At 36.3% G+C, this 19,622-nt stretch overlaps 2 protein-coding genes and 1 pseudogene across 2 annotated transcripts; 2 read left to right on the top strand and 1 right to left on the bottom strand.

Annotated features, from left to right (window-relative positions):
- Positions 1 to 1,459: 1,459 nt before the first annotated feature.
- On the top strand, positions 1,460 to 5,939 carry LOC107731666 (uncharacterized). Its single transcript, XM_016542816.1, has 6 exons — positions 1,460 to 1,623; positions 1,724 to 1,889; positions 2,636 to 2,795; positions 4,133 to 4,299; positions 4,378 to 4,558; positions 5,418 to 5,939. Exons 1-6 carry the CDS (start codon positions 1,460 to 1,462, stop codon positions 5,837 to 5,839), a joined length of 1,260 nt encoding a protein of 419 aa, XP_016398302.1. The 3' UTR covers positions 5,840 to 5,939.
- A 1,693-nt stretch (positions 5,940 to 7,632) lies between these two features.
- LOC107731668 (GTPase IMAP family member 4-like) lies at positions 7,633 to 13,088 on the top strand (annotated as a pseudogene).
- A 1,017-nt stretch (positions 13,089 to 14,105) lies between these two features.
- On the bottom strand, positions 14,106 to 18,494 carry LOC107731665 (ER lumen protein-retaining receptor 3-like). Its single transcript, XM_016542815.1, has 5 exons — positions 18,111 to 18,494; positions 17,632 to 17,732; positions 16,571 to 16,729; positions 15,113 to 15,365; positions 14,106 to 14,340 (listed from the first exon to the last, which is right to left on the bottom strand). The coding sequence occupies exons 1-5, from the start codon at positions 18,199 to 18,201 to the stop codon at positions 14,297 to 14,299; spliced, it is 648 nt and encodes a 215-aa protein (XP_016398301.1). The 5' UTR covers positions 18,202 to 18,494; the 3' UTR covers positions 14,106 to 14,296.
- Positions 18,495 to 19,622: the final 1,128 nt, after the last annotated feature.

The following is a 19,622-nucleotide window of genomic DNA, read 5'->3' as shown; positions in this document are numbered from 1 at the left end:
ATCCGGCCGCAGCCGTCAGGAGAATCTCACAGCAGATCAGAGAGCCGGTGCTCAGCGGTACACACACATGAAAACAGGAAAACAAAGCCTAAACAAATCCTGGCCAGGACGCGTGACCTGATCAAGAGTCACACAGATTAACGTTAAAGGAACACTCCACTATTTTTGAAATTTATTTTTATATTTTCAAATTTTTAATTTTTAGTTACACTTTTAGTAATTTTGTTGTTTTTATTAGTTTTAAATAATTTTTTTATAGTTGTTTATATTTTGAATTAATTATTGCTAATTATTAATTAATTTTAATTTTACATTTTAGTAATATACTAAAATATTTTTAAGTAGTTTTTTTTATTTTTCACTTTTTAGTATGTTTTTCTTATTTTTATTAGTTTCATTTTTGAAAACTGTCTATATAGTTTTCATTAATATTTTGAATGAGATTTTTTTATTTAATTTTCATTTAATTTAAAATTTAGAACTTTTGTGGTCTTATTTTATCAGTTTTAATTTTTAATGTTTATTTTTGTCGTTATGTTTATTTTACACTTTGTTTTATTTTTTTGTCTATGAGGCTTTTATTAATATTGTAAATTAGTTTTTATTTTGATATTTTTCAATTTTATTTTAGTTAGTTTTAGTAGTTTTGTTTTTTATTAGTTTTTTTAAATGTTTATATAGTTTTTATAAATATTTTATTATAAAATATTTTAACTCATTTGTTTCTTTATTTCTTCTGAGGATCACAAAAAAAGATGTTTTGAAGAGGGTTGAGAACCCAACAACACTGAACCTCATTGACTTTCAAAACAGACTGAGACATTTCTCTAAATATGCTTTTCTACTAAATGACTAAATGATGACAGAATGATCAGTTTTGGGTGATCTGTCTTTTTAAAACAGATATTTCAAGTTTTGGTTTTAGGTTTACAGTAGTAACTCAAACTAAAACTATAAAAACATGGTTTTACTTGACTAGAATAATCTTTAACTGAAATAAATAAATAAACTTATTTAAAAAATGTTCTCAACGTGTTAGCACAAAAACATTATTTATACATCGTTCTTGGAACATTGTATTCCTGCAATAGTTTGTTCATCTAATTTTTAAAAAATATTTCTACTTATTTCAGAATGTTCAGAAAAAATTCAAAAGTAACGTTCCCATAATGTTTCAAAGTGATTAAATGGAATGTTCCATTAACATTCACATAATCAAGAAAAAAACGTTTTAAAACATGTTAAATTGCACAATCACAGAACATTCAGAAACAGTGTTTTCATGACATAATTGGAACGTTAGCACAGTTTCTCAGAGCATATTTTTGTGAGCTGGGCATCAGACTCATGTGTGTGTGTGTGTGTGTCAGGAGATGCTGGTTGTGAGCTGGGCATCAGACGATTGATGCTTTATGAATGTGTTATTCTCATGTGTGTGTGTGTGTGTGTGTGTCAGGAGATGCTGGCGTATCATAGGAGGAGTCAGCAGAGAGCTCAGCCCGGTTTGTATGTGGGTGTCCTGAAGCTCTGCAGCTCTGTGGATCAGCTCCGCATCCTGGTCCCGCAGCGATTACCCAACATGCCCTGCCACTGCCGTGTCAGGAACCGGCCACACGTCTCACGGTCAGACTGGAGAACACCTGATCTGATTCATTCACACACACTGACTGATTCACACTGACTCTGTGTGTGTGTGTGTGTGTGTGTGTGTGTGCGTGCGCAGGGAGGAGTGGGCGTGGCTACAGGAGCACGCAGTGGGCGGGGCCTGTGGCGGTCAGGAGGGTGGGGATGACTCTGTGATTGACAGCTCAGGTGTCGAGGACTTTGTGAAGGCGCTGCGATCTGCAGTGACTCAACTGCTGACCAAACTCAATGTCCCACTGGAACGGGTAACAGCACGATTCATTCAACACACACATTCACAAAGCTTTGCATTAGCTACAAATTCCCATGAGATGCAGTTAAACTAATAAAATATTTCTTTTTTTTTTAAGCAAGTGTTTAATTTTGAATGCTTTCATTTATTGAATTATAAAAGTGTTCCATTTTGTATTTTTGGGTAAGAATAAGAAGCACTTCATCTTAGTGTCTTTCATTCCAATGTAAGAAAACATTTCTGGAATCTGCATCTGAAATACCATTTAGATGTATTTACACAGTTTATGTATCTCAAAGGGGACATGGATGCATTTAACCTGCATTTAATCTGTAGATGCATAAACAATGTTTTGTTTTTAACATAAAACCTTGAATACTTATATTTGAAATAATTTAAAACATGAATAAAATAGTAGTAATAAAAAAGTATTTTGTTATTGTGGAGTCTTTTATATCCATGTGGATGTTGAAATCCCCCAAGAGAAGGATTATCTCAAATTTGAGGCAGAGAAAAGACAATGTATCTGAAAATTCAGATAAAAAGTCTCCTATTTGTCTTAGGAGGCCTGTAGACTGTAGCCACTGCAGTAGAGAGCGGTGCAGAAACACTCAAAACAAGACATTCAAATGAGTCAAATTTGGGAACTGGACACATGTTGTACTGTTGATTGTGCAATCATTGTTGATGATTCAGAAGCTTTGAATCATTTGCAGAGAATGAATGTGTAAGTGTTCAGTAATGTGTGTATGTGCGCAGGCAAGTGAGTACCGTGTCTACACGCAGGAGCTGCTGCAGGTTGGCGATCAGGTGTCTGTGATTCTCCTGCTGCCGCCCTGTGAGGAGTTCAGATCCCGTCAGCGTCCAGCAGAGGGAGCTCAGCACACCTTCACCGTCCCCATGCACTGCTTTGAGCTCGGTCAGTCACTGATCAGCTGCACACACACACATGCACACTGTTTTTACTTTTAGTTTTAGTTAAGAAGCTACATTTAAGCCACTATATAACATGTATTTATATTTCAGTTTCTTGCCAAGGCAACATTTTTCATTTAAATTTTCTTTAACTTAGTTTCACTAAAACAACTTTAACTATATAGATACATTTAAAAAAATAATACCACCCAATAAAATAGTTAAGACTAAAACTAAAATATGAAAATAAAAACAAATTCTATAATTAATATAATATACAAATGACACAAAACAATTACAAAAAATGTTTACTAATATTAAAGCTGACAATATAAAAATAATTCAAAGTATTAATGAAAACAATGACAGTATATTAATTTTACTTAAAACAGCCTCAACGGTACAAACATTACAAACTAATGAAAATACAAAAGCATGAAATAAATAACAACCCATAAAAACATAAAGTGATTAAGAAATTCCCAAACAACCGGCTAAAAGCCAACCTAAATAATAAGTGTTTAGGTAAGATTTAAAAAAAGGTAATTCATATAGTTTTTACTTCCATAAACTTAGGGGTGTAGCGGTACACGTATTTGTACTGAAAATTTTCAGTATGGGTCTGACGGTTCGGTACGCATGTGTACCGAACAAATCATTGTTTTAACCACTGCAAAGTGGAACTTCACTGGAAATTTCCAGTTTTATTGTTACTTTTATGCTACTTTTGATAAGAAACAAAGTATCAACTTTCAAATTATGTCATTTTTTGGGGAAATTCAAACAATAAATGCATCTTTTCCTCTTTACTACTAGTTTTAATGCAAAATAAACATGAATGAACATCTCACGCCTCATGTAATCAATCAGTCAATCAGTGTTTCAATCGTGGAAACACGTCATTAAAACAGCTTGTAAACAAAATGTCGTGTAGCATTTACCTCAGGCAAGTCATCAGTGTCTACATCTTGTTATTTACTAGAGAAATAAGCAATAGAGCAATGCATATTACTAATCAAAAATTAAGTTTTGATATATTTACGGTGGGAAATTTACAAAATATCTTCATGGAACATGATCTTTACTTAATATCCTAATGATTTTGGCATAAAAGAAAAATCAAAATTTTGACCCATACAATGTATTTTTGGCTATTGCTACAAATATACCCCAGCGAATTAAGACTGGTTTTGTGCTCCAGGGTCACATATATAATGTGATATAGCTTACAGTTATCTAATTTACAGGTTTTTACTTAAGCATTTACAGTGTTTTTCCATACAGATGATGTGTCATGTTTGTGTTTGATGATTGATGTGTGTGTGTGTGTGTGTGTGTTAGTGCACTTGTGGGCGTATGAGCGGGATCTGCTGTCTCAGTACTGTCAGCTGTGGCTCAGACTGGAGCTGGACGTCCGTCTTTCCCAGCAGGCTTTGAGAGAAGCGTTGGACACTAAAGAGCTGCAGGAGGCTACGGAGAGACACGCACACATCACACAGCTGGCACAGGTGAGTGTTTACCTGCTCTCTCACACACACACACACACACACACACACACACACACTCTCATATGCTGTGTTCTCTAGAGTCTGTCTGCGCTGTGGAGCGAGAGCCGCTGGCTGATGGACGTCATTCAGACGCTGCGCTCCAAACACTCGGAGGGGGCGGTGCCTCTGGGGCGAGTCATGACCTCACAACCGCCAATCAGATCAGCCGCTGATGAGGACACGCCCCCTGCTTTACATACGGTAGAACAGATGCAAACAGGTGAGAGAGATGAAGATTAGTTGTTTTGCTCCATTAATAATTAAACATTTTGTTTTTATATTTTTAGGATTGACTTTATTATTTACATTTTTACCATTTGATTAATTTTTAACAAGTTCTTTATTTTGACTTTTAACGACTTATTTTTAATGTAACAATTTCTTGATTTAGTCCCTTTTTAGTAAAGTGTTTTTTTATTGTTTTTATTTCAAAATTATTCATTTTAATGTAGTTTTTTAATGATTTATTCATTTTTAGTAAGTGTTTTATTTTGTTTTTATTTTACTTCAATTTATTTACTTAATTTTACATTTTTATGATGTCATTAATTTGAGTAAATTCTTTTTGTTTTTATTAATAAATGTTATTTTACGTTGAAAGTTTTATTTTGATTTCTTTTTACTAAGTGTTTTATGTTCTTCTTTTAATATTATAACACAGGTGCTTTTCATTGTTTTACTATTTTAAAGAATTCTTTATTTTAATTTTACATTTTTAGGATTTTATTAAAAATCATTTACTTTCATTATTCATAAGTTATCGGTATTTTATCAAATCATTTTTTAAACCCTACTACGCACGATGTGTCTTATAAGTTCACATTTATTGCATCTAACAGCATCACTTGTCTATATTATCTGCAAATAAAGCCCAAAAGCTTCTTTCTACAGCAAAGAAGACACAAAATGCGTTTAAAAGTTTCAATCACAGAAAACGATGACCAGAAAATAATCACCATAATAAAGGTTAAAGGTTAAAAATGAACGTTTCACGCTGATCTGATGTGACCAAACATCAGAAACCAGATGTGATTTTATTAAATAATGAAGAATCCCAGCTTTACCTGTTCTTTCTGCAGCAGAGGTCATGGGGTCAGAGGTCAGCGCACCTGTGGAGGTCACAGACGGGGTCATGTGTCCGGAGACGCCCACCTCACACTACACCGATGAGCCCCGTTCCCATGGAAACAGCACCCATCGCCATGGAAACAGCCTCCGGCAGATGCACTCATGTCCTGAACTCAGTGATCCGGCCGCCTCACATCCCATAATGCCTGCAGACGAAGGTCAGGAGCTGCTGACAGAGATGATGGACCTGTTCCAGAGCCTGGATCTGCTGGGAGGCAGTCTGACAGACCTGCAGGAGCTGGACTGGAGCGATCCAGAACCGGATCTGCAGAACCAGGACCAGGATGACAGGACGGGAGCGACGGACGGTGCCATGACCCACAGGGGACATCCGGTCAGGAGTCTGGTGGAGTGGGTCAAATCAACGATTTAATCAAACCCAGTCTGGACTAGTGATGGCCGCTTTTGAATCACTTCTTAATGAGGCGTCAAAAACGTTGCGAATCATTTGTTTCGAAACAGTGGTTCGGAGCACGTATCAAAAGCTTTCATGTGCAAACAGTGTGCTGAGGTCCATTTCGGGTGGGTGGGGGGGGGGGGGGGGGGGGGGGCAATCTCTGTAAACCCGTGAATCAAGCGAGTTCATTAAGATCGCCCCCCAGTGGTGAACCATTGAACCAGCGTCTCTGATCTCAGATCAGTTTTATCAATTAGTAGACATTTTTAATGAGACATTTGTGTAATTAAAAGGATGAGTAGTGGTTAATAGTCTCTTACTGGCCTGTTTAGTCAAGCGCTCCATTAAACAAACAAAACAAGCCCTGCAAATTAATAATAAATATTTTAAAAACGCAAATTATACAGACACGTCATATTTTATGGTATTTTATTATTTTGATTGCATTTAATATATAATAGTTTAAAGAAAGCATTTGCATTGGGTTTGTAAAAGCTGTTTATTTGCATGATTTGGCATGTGTTTTTGTTGCCTTTACAGTTTTGGCCAGCAGGTGTCACCAGCGTGTGGTGTTTCGAGCGTTTCGAAACAAGCGAATCATTTTGCGAAGCAACTGGTTCAATTGACTGGAAGCTTTAATAAGGTTTGTTTCTCCCATCACCATGTCATCTCAAAAATAACAGAAAATTATTATAATATATTATTAAATATATTCAATAATGACGTTATAAATTAAATATATATAGTACATTTTAAACATTTTATTTATAATATATTGTATCTTTTGTTAGTAAACGTTTTATTGAAATTATTTATTTACCTGGTTTTTATGATTTCATTCATTTTTAGTGGTTTGTTTTGTTTTTATGATTTTATTCATTTTGAATAAGCCTTTCATTTTAATTGTTTATATTTTCAAATTATATTTTACATTTTAACATTTTAATTATATTTTTAAAAATATTTATTTAAATTTTACGCGTTTATGATTTTAATATTTTTTGTGTTTTTTTTATTTCTAAATTATTTATTTACTTGAATTTTAAATTTTTATGGTTTTATTAATTTTAAAGATATTAGATTTTTTAATTTCAAATTTTGCATTAATTTTACATTTAAAATATTTAAGAAATATTTTAAATGATAATAATAATCATTATTATTATTAACTAAATTAAGTATCTTTATAAATATTTTAAAATATATTGGCCATCAAACATTTGATGTTGGTCTGTTGTTATGCTGGTTATATATATATTCCCTTTTTTAAATATATAAAATAAACCAAATCATCTCTGCAAGAGAATCATTTATCTGTGAAAAAAAAAAATTTTTTTTTGGGGAAAATTTTGTTTTTTTTTTTTACAGGTTCACAGAAACCCTGCAGCATCATTCGACTGTAGGCTATTTACTGTACAAATCAAATGTAAAGATAAAGATTTAAGTCTATTTGTATCTTATGTTTTGTTAAATGAATAAATATACATGTTTTAAGTGTTTTCTCTGTGATTATTACCTCATGTTTACCAGAAATTAGTTTTATATAATAATTACCAGAACATATTAGAAACCAAATGCACTTAAATATAAATATACATTTATATTTAACTACATATATATTTACATACATAGATATTATAAGCGTAATATCGATTCACCTCATGATCGACGCGCGGTTTGAGGTGTTTTTGTGGTGTTTGAAGTGTTTCTGGGTGTTTGTGGTGAGTTCCGTGTGTTTGTCTCTGTAAGTCTCAGTCGTGTGTGGGAATATGGCGGAGGAAAGCGAGTCTTCAGCTGCTGGTGAGTGAAAATAAAAGCGCAATACATGTACAGAGTCGCGGTCAAATGATCCGGATTGACGGAGTTTATCGCGCAGGATCACGTGATTCCGCGTCTTTATCAGCTCATGTTACAATCATTACTGCAGGACAGTTAAAGGGACACGGACTTATTTGAATGAAATTCATTTTCATATCACACAGTATTGCTTTACCCTATAAAGAATGACCATAAATGTCTTATTGAGAACTATATGCACCTGCTTTTATTTTGTCACTTTGTGTGAAAATTTTCATTCGGATTCTTATATGATAGAAACGTCTAGAAATAATAGGGATCCAATAAAAAACATTTTGTATTGCATTCCTGTTTATTAATTTACTTTATAGCATTGGACCACATTTTGTGAAGTTTTAAGTTATTTTGTCTATTTTAATTGTATTATTATTTCACTTAGGAGATTTTTTTTTTCATGAATATTCTGCAGGTCTCCAGATAAAAAATTAAAGCTGATTTGCATGCATAATGAGTAGTTGTAATCAGTTGTAACCATAATAAAATAAAACCTATCCTATATGCTTAAAAAAATCTAATTCTAATAGATTTGTATCGAGTTTGTCTAAAAACACTTATTGCATTCTTATTTCTGTATTTACGTTTTATTTTATTGCGTTTTATGTTATTTTTATTTCTTTGTATTTATTTCATTAGTATTTTACTCTGAATGGCTATAAATTTCTTAGTAGTTTTTATTGCCACAATCCTAGAATATTATTTAACTGCAAGAGATAAATTATATTGCATTCCTGTTTAAGTCTTATTTGTTTGTTTGTTTATTGTTCCATTTTCATTTAGTATTTTTATTTATACGTGTTTATTTATTTTATTAGTACATTACTTTGAATTAGTGCTGTCAACTAATTATTTTGGATTAATCACATCCAAAATAAAAAATGTTTTGTTTATACATAATATTTGTATACCATGTATTTATTATAAATACACACATGCATTTATATATTTAAGAAAAAATATATATTTATATATAATATAAATTATATGAATACAAATATAATTGTATGTGTATATATTTTCAAAATATATTCTGTATGTGTGTGTATTTATATATACATAATAAATATACAGAGCACACACACACACACACATATGTAAACAAAAACTTTTATTTTGGATGCGATTAATCGTGATTAATCATTTAACAGCACTACTTTGAATTAATATAAATTTCATAATAGTACATTTTTAATGCATTTTTATTACTATTAATTACTTTATACATGTAAATCAGGTTTAGTTCTATTGGGTCCTGTATAATGTTCATGAAAACACTCTTGAATAAAAACTTTTCTATTTGTAAACTGTTTGCCGTAATTAGTGCTGGGCAACAATTAATTACGATTAATCGCATCCAAAATAAAAGTTTTTATTTATATGAGTGTGTATTGTGTATATTTATTATGTGTGTATACATATATGTGTAGACAAACGCATACAGTATATATTTTGAAAATATTTACATGTATATATTTATATTCACATAATTTATATTATATATAAATATATTTAATATGTTAACAACATATTTTTTCTTAAATATATACATGCATGTGTGTGTATTTATATATACATAATAAATATACACACTGTACACTCATATATTATGTACACAAAAACTAATTCTGGATGTGATTAATCGTTGCCCATCACTATAGTAATAATATAAGCAGGTGTCTGTTGTCTCAGGCGGTTCGGCTGAGGTCCGAATGGCTCTGTTGGGTCAGACGGGTTAGGGCTGGAGTTCATCTGGAAACACGATTCTGGGTCGATCCGCGTTTTGGACGGATGTGTCGCCCCTATCGGTCACCAGCCGCTGCCAGCGTTCAGGGGGCGTGGCGGATGGGCGGAGCCTGCGGCTGATTGACACCCCGGGGTTCTTCCACACCTGTCTGAGCCCGGATGAGGTGCGCGCGGAGCTGAGCCGGTGCATAGAGCTGAGCGCACCCGGACCGCACGTGTTCCTGCTGGTGCTGTGCGCCGGACGCGCGAGAGCAGCGCCGCTCTGGACTGGGTCAGCGCAGCGTTCGGACCGCAGGCGCTCCGCTTCACCGCGGTCCTGATCACGTGCGGCGACGCACTCGGAGCGAAACCCGCGGACGTCTTCCTGAAGGAGAGCAAGGAATTATGGGAGTTTGTGTGCAGCTGCGCAGGCGGCTATCACGTGTTTGACAACACTAAAGGTACCACTACATAACCAACTAATAATGGAAGCTTGTTTTCACAATGGGATCAAATAAATAAAATTAAATAAGGTAATTGCAACATTTTATCTCGCAATTCTGACTTTTTTTTTTGTACCGACATTTTCAATAAAACAGAATTGCGAGTAGGTGCCGATGGCCTCGTGGGCAATGCGCCGACATGTGGTGCCATTGAGCTCTAACCTGGGCATCCCGAGTTCGAATCCTGGCTCGCAGACCTTTCCCGATCCCATCCCCCTCTCTCTCACCCGCTTCGCTTCCTGTCGACCTATACTGTTCTTCAGTGGCGCAAAAACGGGGTATGCAGTGCATAGGGGCGCCACACACAGGGGGGCGCCATTTTGCCAAAATCATTCTGTGAAAATCTTCTTTAATAAAACGTCATAAATAATCAAAAGCTTAGTTATTAAACATAATTAATGCAACATTTTTATTGAACGGTTTTTAGCATTTTAATGAGTTCAAAAATGTATTTCTTAAAAACTTATTAAGACGCGGAATGGCCGTATCTCTTTGCGACCACAACGAGTCAAACAAACGCGGAAAAGGTACATGTGCCAAATGAGCTTCAGTAGAACAACAGGGAACTGCGGTCTGATGAGATATTGTTATATGTCAGTAAAAAAACGTTCCTGTCCTGTCAGCCGTTTTACTGTGCTCACGGCGCACGCTCTTCAACTGTTATGAATACAAAAATATATATATAAAAATAATATATATATATATATATATATATTCAAATTACCTAACTAAAAAGTGAGCAATATTACATTTGAAAGTAAAAATGAATAAAAAATGTGTTCTACTGTTTGGGGTCTGCCGTCAGGAGTTAAAGGGGATGTTATGTGACACTTTTCTTTTTTTTTCTTCTTTTTTTTACTTTTCACTTTTTTCCCTATGGTATTAAAAAAGGGGGAAGGGGTTCAAACCTTTGTCCTGATGAGTTTGTATCCTTCCATGTACAAGCTAGTAATGGGCTTTTGGTCACTGACTTGCAGAAAGTTTTCTGCGTGGGTTAGTGTTAGAGGCTACTAGAATACAGTGGGGCGCCGACACTGATCTTGCATACCCCTCGGCAAATGTGCAGTTGCGCCCCTGCTGTTCTTGCTACTGTAAATCCTAAAAAAAAAATGAATCGCAAGATATAAAAGCTGAACTTCGAGATATAGGCCCGGTTTCATAGACAGGGCTTAGCCTAAACCAGGATTAGGCCATAGTTCAATTTAGCCATAAATAAAAATGAGATAAACATGCATTAGAAAAAAGCATTACTGGTGTGCATCTTAAGACAAAAACAAAGGCACTGACATGTTTTAAGATCAGTCAGTGCAAGTTTCTTTCAGTTGAAACAGCTCAGATTTACATTCTAGTCTGGGACTAGGCTTAAGCCTTGTCTGTGAAACCGGGGGATAAACTAATAAATGCGAGATAATGCAGAATTGCAAAACAAACTCAGATTTAAACTCAGAATCGTGAAATTTAAACTCGCAAGATATAAAGAGAACTGTGAGATGTAACCTCAGAATTGTGAGATATTTACGGAGAATTGCAAGATATAAACTAAGATTGTGAGATCAGAATGTCAAGATATTAACAGAATTGCAATATATAAGCTCAAAATTGTAAGATATAAACTCAGAATTGTGAGAAACAGAATTGTGAGCTACTAATTCAAAATTTCGAGATATTAACGCAGAATTGTGAAATATAAACAGAATTGTGTGATATAAACTCAGAACTGCAAGACAAACATAATTGCGATATAAAGTAAAAATTGGAAGATATGAATAGAATTGAAATATATAAATTCAAAATTGTGAGATATAAACTCAGAATTACGAGATATAAAGTCAGAATTACAAGATATTAACAGTATTGCGAGATACAAACTCAAAATTGTGAGATATAAACTCAGAATTACGAGATATAAAGTCAGAATTACAAGATATTAACAGTATTGCGAGATACAAACTCAAAATTGTGAGATATAAACTCAGAATTGTGAGATATTAATGCAGAATTGTGAAATATAAACAGAAGTGTGAGATATAATCTCAGAATTGCAAGATATTAACTGAATTGTGAGATACAGCCTTGTGAAAGTATTCATACCCCTTCATTTTTTTCATGTTTTGTTATGTTGCTGCCTTATGTTAAATTGCTTTAAATTACTTTTTCCACATCGATCTACACTCCATACACCATACTGACAACGCAAAAACTGAATTGTCACAACTGAAATAAGCACATTGCATAAGTATTCAAAACCTTAACTAAATATTTAGCTGAAGCGCCTTTACAGCCTCAAGTCTTTTTTTGTTTGATTCGACAAGCTTTCCTCATCAGCATTTATCTCTTCGCCTCTCAAGCTCTGTCAGGTTGGATGGGGGCAGACGCAGATTTTCAGGTTTCTCCAGAAATATTTGATTGGGTTCAAGCTCAGGCTGTGGCTGGGCCACTCAAGGACATTCACACAGTTGTCTATAAGCCACTCTTGCTGTGTGCTTAGGGTCATGGCAAAAACAGAGAAACAAATAGAGGCATAATTAGCGTAGCTGCTGTTCCAACCAAGCAAAATTGATTTGTTTAACCCAAACTAAAGAATAATAATGTGCATTTGATCAGATATAACTGCAGTACAAAATTATGAGATGCATTATTTGAATACTTGGCCAAAGAGATGTTTCTTTAATCTCACAGCTCTGATAAATGTGACTATAAGGCATAAAGAGATTAAGATATGAATTAACAAGAAGCTGCTTTGAAACTGTATTGTGAAGAGCACTGCAAAAATAAATGTGACTTGACTGAAGGTCTCGAGGAGAGGTCGCAGGTCACCGAGCTGCTGAAGAAGATCGATCTGCTGATGGAGCATAACGCAGGAGCGCATTACACGCTGACATGCTGCTGCAGGCTGACACTGCTGTACGCCACATGCAGCAGAGGATTCTGGGAGACGATCAGGAGGACGAGGAGGCAAGGAAGAGGGCGGAGCGTCTGTTCTGGTACGAGCTGCTGACGGTCATGGGCCGCGGTGCGGTGGAAGCGTCCGGTGTCAATCACATCCGCTGCTAAAGTAATGGGAGGAGCCATGAGAGAGGGAACCAAAGTACTGTACAAACACAAGACGACACTCCTGCGCTAACACACACACACACACACACACTTCAGAGACCTTTAGCAATACAATATGAATAAACAGATAAAAATATACAACATCGTCATCAACACTTCCTCTAGATGTGGTCAAAAGTTTGCATTACAATGAGATAATGCATGAATCTCCCAATTAAAAAATGAAAAAAAAAACCAAATAATTTCACAAAATGTTCAGGACAATTGCACCAAAATTATATTTTTCATAAAGAAAATGGGGCCTATTTTGAGACCATAATTTTTTTGTGATATATGTAATAAAGCACTTTCAAAACATACTAAAATGCATATTTAAAATTGTATTATTTTAATTTATTATTTTAATCAATTTAAAAGTATTTATGTTTTTATATATATATATATATATATACACACACACAATATAACTATTATATATGTACATATTTAGTTGTACTTAATTTAATTTATGCTGATTTTGTTTTGTAGACAGGAGAATGCAAAAATGATTGATTGTGCTAAAAAATTATATGCATCTTCACACAAAATATATTTTTTTATTTATGACTGCTTGAATGATAACGTCGGTTTAATCATCACGAATGTCTGATTCACTTAATGAATTAATAAAGAATGACGAAATAAAGAGCCATGACCCACAGATGGACTGAAGTGCATTTCTGCTCTCATGAACACAAGCATTTGCTCCGCAGAGACAGAAACTCTTTATTGGCATGCTATATAAAAACCAGGGCAGATAAACTGCCCATCTTCATTAAAAAAATCATTATGTTATTGCCAGACATCTGTTAAATGTCATTCTCAGACTGAAATGTGGTTTATACAAACATTCATGATCTTCTTGGGTATATTGGCACAAAAACACTTAAAGATCCAAATCAAACGTCCCTTTACAGAATGAAAAACAATTTATAGTTGGTCATAAACAAATGTACTACAAAAAAAAAAAAAACAAGACTATGAGAATAAACGAGAAAAGCAAACTATGAACTACAGAATGTAGAGTGTTTCTCACACATACACATATATAAACACACACAGACACATCCTCAACACATTGTCTTTATGAACAGAAACACATTAAGGCATCAAAGACGAGACATGTCCAGCAGATCTGATCACTATAAGGCACAATTACACCAGCCCCACATGCAGCTCAAAAACAAGAGCTACAGCGGGGCCGGTGATGATGTCACAACTGGGTGTGGCCTAATGCAGGGGTGGGGCCTGATCCAACAACTCACACCGGCATCGGCAAAGTCATCTTTCCTCTTCCTCTCAGCACTGCAGATAGATAGATAGATGAGACAAACCACAGACGGATAGATAGATGGATAAATGGATGGATGGATGGATAGACATGCAGGCACATTGATCGAAGGATGGATAGACAGATGGACAGACGGATAGACAAAGAGGACAGATAGATGGACAAACGGATGGATAGACAAAGATGGACACACAGATGGATAGACGAATAGGATGGATAGATGGACAAACAGATGGATGGATGGATGGACAAATGGACGGACAGACAGAGAGATGGATGGACAGTTGGACAGGAAAACAGATAAAAAGGACGGACAGACGGATATACAGACAGACAAACAGATGCATTGAAAGACGGATGATAGACAGACAGATGGATGTACAGATAAAAGGATGGACAGACAGACAGACAGACAGATGGACAGATAAAAGTATGGATGGACAGACAGACATACAGATAGACAAATAGATAGATGGATAGAAGGATGGACAGACACATGAATAGACAGAGAGATAGGCAGATGGATAGAAAGACAGAATGATAAATAGACAGATGGACGGATAGACAGATGGACAACAGATATAAGGACAGACAGACAGATGGACGGATAGACAGATGGACAACAGATATAAGGACAGACAGACAGATGGATGGACAGACAGACAGACAGACAGATAGATAGATAGATAGATTGATAAACAAAATACAAAAAAATAACATTGATCAATAAATCTAATAATTTCATGAAAATGGATATAAGCTCAAAGTTGTGAGATGTTTGTTGACCTCTGGTGAAGTACAGATAGAAGAAATCGCAGTAGAAGATGGTCTGGACGACGCCGGACACCACGGCGATCTGGTCGAAGAATCCCTCCACGTGATAGCGCCACACCCAGTTAGCGAGGTACAGCGCTCGGTACAGGCCCAGGAAGAACAGGTAGTGTGTGGTGATGGACTCAGCCTCGCCTGTCTTAGTGATCATGAAGAGCTGCGGCAGGATGGCCACAGACTCCAGATAGATAGAGAACGTCCACAGTATCTACACAAACACAGAGATCTGTCATGACAATGTTTCATCTTAAAGCAGTCATGAACTGAGAAACCAAAATTGATCATTTTAAATATGAGGTCTTTATGATGTAATAGTGTGAATAAGCACCGCCTCTGCAGAAGATCCGATTCTACATCACTGCCTGTTTAGCCCCGCCCACGATTCTACAACACTGCCTGTTTAGCTCCGCCCACGATTCTACAACACTGCCTGTTTAGCCCGCCCACCGATTCTACAACACTGCCTGTAATAGTGTGGATAAGCACAACCTCCGCAGAAGATGATCAACGCCAGCCTGTTTAGCCCCGCCCACCGATTCTACAACACTGCCTGTTTAGCCCCGCCCATCGATTCTACAGCACTGCCTGTTTAGCTCCACCCACTAATTCTACATCACTGCCTGTTTAGTCCCGCCCACCTATTCTACATCGCTGCCTGTTTAGCCCCGCCCACCGATTCTCACACATGTAGTGTTTATGAGAGAGGCGAACACACAGGTCTATGCAGAAACCTAACGGTAAAGATGCTCTGAAGACAACAAGACACTGTGCAGTGCAAAGTTGTGGAAAAACAGTGTTTGCATTGCCTTCCTTCTGATCTCCACGTTAGGAAAGAGTGGATGGACTTTATTTTTAATGACCTAACGGACCGCGTTAGTAAGAACTTGGTCCTTTGTTCACTTCATTTTATCGTGGATTTGTTTACAAACAAGGCACGATTCGATGCGGGATTTTCAGAAAGAGTGAAACGAAAAGACGATGCTGTGGTGACCATATTGGATCTGACAGTCATGTCGCAACAAGTTTGAGTAACTGTTTTTATTACATGATCACTATTGCGTTGTCTGTTAAAGAGATCGTTTGATAACTACTGAGTATTTATGCATTTTTTACCTAAATCACGTGCATCTATGAGAAATGTAGGCTGTCAAACATACACAACTATTAGCCAATCTTAGCAGTGGGCGTTTACTTCCGAGTCTACGATCCGGCTCGCCTATTCAAACGGAGCGTTCTGATGAGGGGGGCCAAAAAACAGAACAGAAAATAGCCTATTACTTCTAAATTATTATGTTTTTGATGTAAGAATATTGATAACATTATAAGTGGACCTCAGAGAGCAGTACAAAACAAAAAAACAGAGCCAGTTCATGACCCCTTTAACATCTAAAGCTCTTGGTGTTGAGCTCTGACCTCCAGCGGCATGAAGGCGTAGTTCTCCAGGAACGACAGACCGGCCACCGGCACCAGCAGGAACTCCACACGGAACGAGTCGCTCTCAGAGTCGTACGAGTTCCTGAAGCGGAAGTAGATGAGGCTGACAGTGGCATACGCCAGGACCAGATACACCACCTGAGAGACAGACAGATCCCTATCACACATCTGGCCAGGGTCCAACCCCACCAAAATATTCACCAAAAACATGGAACTCTATATAAACTGAATAAATGATCAACTGTAAATGTGTTCAGCATTCTGCAACAAACATTTTTAGGATTTTCTTGACACTTTAAATCATAAAGTGCGCAGGATATATTAAAATTCATCGCAAGCTTTCCTGGGACTCAAACCCACAACCTGCTGTTGCAAGCGCCCTGTTCTACCAGTTGAGCTGCAGGAATGTAGTTTGAATGTATGTGGTTTGGCAGCTTCAGGAAACTAGTTTTCGGTTTGTTGTGCACATAATTTTCTACAGCTTTACCATGAGTTTTGCACGAGTTTAAATAAATGATAATAAATCATTTCAATAGGTGAACTATAATAACAATTCAGTGCAAACATTTGCTGAGCAATCACAACAGTTTCAAGATCAGCTGTGTGTGTTTGTCTTTTTTTCATGGAAGACCATTTCTGCCACAAAAAAATCATAATTATGATATTTTTTGTCATAATTATCTTAAATTTAACTTTTTAATCTCATAATAATTATGTCTTAAATGTCATAATTTTTTTAATGAGAAATAATTTTTTTAAAACTTTTTTCATAATTATGACTTTATCTCAATTTCTACTTTTTAAACTCATTATTATGACAATGTCATAATTTTTACTTTGTATCTCATAATTATGACTTGGTATCTTGTTATTTTGACTTCGTATCTATTCTGACGTTTTATCTCAGTTTTAAATGCCATTAATAATCATAAATATGACTTAGTATGTCAATTTTGACCTTTTTATCTCATAATTATGATTTACCAAAGCATGATTTTTTTTTTCTTATGTGGTGAAAATGGCGCTTTCGTGGTCTTTACCTTCATTACGGTGTTGTAGATGGAGATGAAGGATGTGAACAGGTCCAGATATCTGGTGGTGAAGACCAGCGCAAACAGCACCTGAGACTTCCCAGAAATACCTGAAACACACACATACACAACTCAACTTACGAACAGAACAGAACAGGACACAATAGGATCTTGAGTTCCTCCAGGAACCTGAAGAACCCCTGAAGAACCTTAAAAGCATGCTAGGTGGCTCACACAATCAGCTGCCAGGTAAACACAATAAAACTACACGTGAGCAAACGCTTAAGATCATTTACAGCCGACAGTCGACGTTTGCGCATTCAAAGCGTTTCAAGCGTTTTTCATGTGTGTGAACGAATCCTAAATAAGATCCGCTCCGGTTCTGCTCCACAGTCACGGTCCCAGGTCCGGTTTAATCACCAATAACACTTATGTGATGAAAATCACATACATCTGTAGTTTTTAATCACTGTAGTTTCTGCGTGTACCTGCGCATGATTTGGATCTCCAGATCTTCAGGAACAGAATAATGATGGCGACCAGATGACAAACATCTCCAGACAGTCGGAAGATATTCATGTTATCGATCGGTAATCAGCGCTGGATTTAAAGAGTTTTGCAGCTGTTCTCAGATGTTCGCTCCGCTATAAAAAAAAAAAAAAAAACTCTTTCTTTCTGCTGCTCAGCGCGTGCGCGTCATCCGGTTGCTAGCATAAATCTCTTAGTGGTTTATTACATATGCGCAAAAGAATCCGTGATAATTTACTGCAAAGTCTCTCTGATGGTCTATGCTGGACTGTGCGCTCGCGCCGCTGATCGGTGACGTGGCTGACGGTCTGCGCGACCAGGATCCGGGTTTCCGCGCCGCGCGCGTGCACGAGCCGCATCACAGCCTCTGCAGCGCGCGCCTTTAAAGGGGAAACGCGTCAGCTAAAAAAAGCGACGACTACAAGCTGTGTCTGTGCACTCAAAACCGCTCATTTAATATCAGAATATCGAGATGTTACATAGTATTGTTCGTGAATTATACAGCTCCGCTGGAATTACTCTATAATAAGCCCGTCTGCTGTTTTTGCTACATATTTTTTAAATGTGAACCAGTGGATCGACAAAAAGCTAATGCATTATAAAAATCTAAACAATTAAGACACTATTTATATGTTATTTAATAATTATCCTAATTGATAATAATTGTTTAAATTAATATAATAATTGATACTTTTGACTCATCCCTTTTCTTAAAAATTGCTTAAAGGCTGAAATGTGAAGTGCAGATCTGAAAAAGGTCTTTAAATCTAAATTTGATTTTAAAAACCCTGCAGATAACAGGTTATTTTATGGTACCATATGGAATAACTATTTTCTTTTAATAAGCCCTTATTAACTTGTCCTTTTAGGTTGTTTTGAGAATGTCCTGTTTACAGACAATGCAATTGAGATGTTTACATTGGCTTGTTGGGGTAATATTGCTGTCAACTGACAACAAAGTTTTCCTTCTGAATGAGCATAACTGCACAAGTTTTATAGTTAATACAATCTTTAACACTTCTCATAACACCCGATGTACTTGCTACATTGTTAGAAGAATGGCATCTACGCTAATATTAGTCTGTTTCTCTCTTATTCCGAGGTCACCGTAGCCACCAGATCCAGTCTGTATCCAGATCAGATGGTCACTGCAGTCACCCGGATCCAGTACATATTCAGACCAGATGGTGGATCAGCACCTAGAAAGGACCTCCACAGCCCTGAAAAACAGCGGAGACCAGTGCCTGTTCAGTGTATGATTCTGCCTGTTTACCGACCTAACGTTTACCTGGATTATTCCCCTTGCTTAGTTTGCCTGATCGGACTGATGTATGTGTTTGGACCTTTTGCCTGCCTGCTCACTTTAGCATTCTGGATTACCCCTGTAAGTGTTATCAAATTGGACTGTTATTCTGGTTTTGACCCTCTGCCTGCCTTGACGTTCCTGTTTACTGAAATTGTCCTCAATAAAC

The sequence above is a fragment of the Sinocyclocheilus rhinocerous genome, unplaced genomic scaffold (genome assembly GCF_001515625.1).
Source record: "Sinocyclocheilus rhinocerous isolate Xijiao unplaced genomic scaffold, SAMN03320098_v1.1 scaffold5418, whole genome shotgun sequence".
Classification (NCBI taxonomy): domain Eukaryota; kingdom Metazoa; phylum Chordata; class Actinopteri; order Cypriniformes; family Cyprinidae; genus Sinocyclocheilus; species Sinocyclocheilus rhinocerous.
Note: the sequence above shows the minus strand (reverse complement) of the source record. Positions and strands in the feature narration are given on the sequence as shown.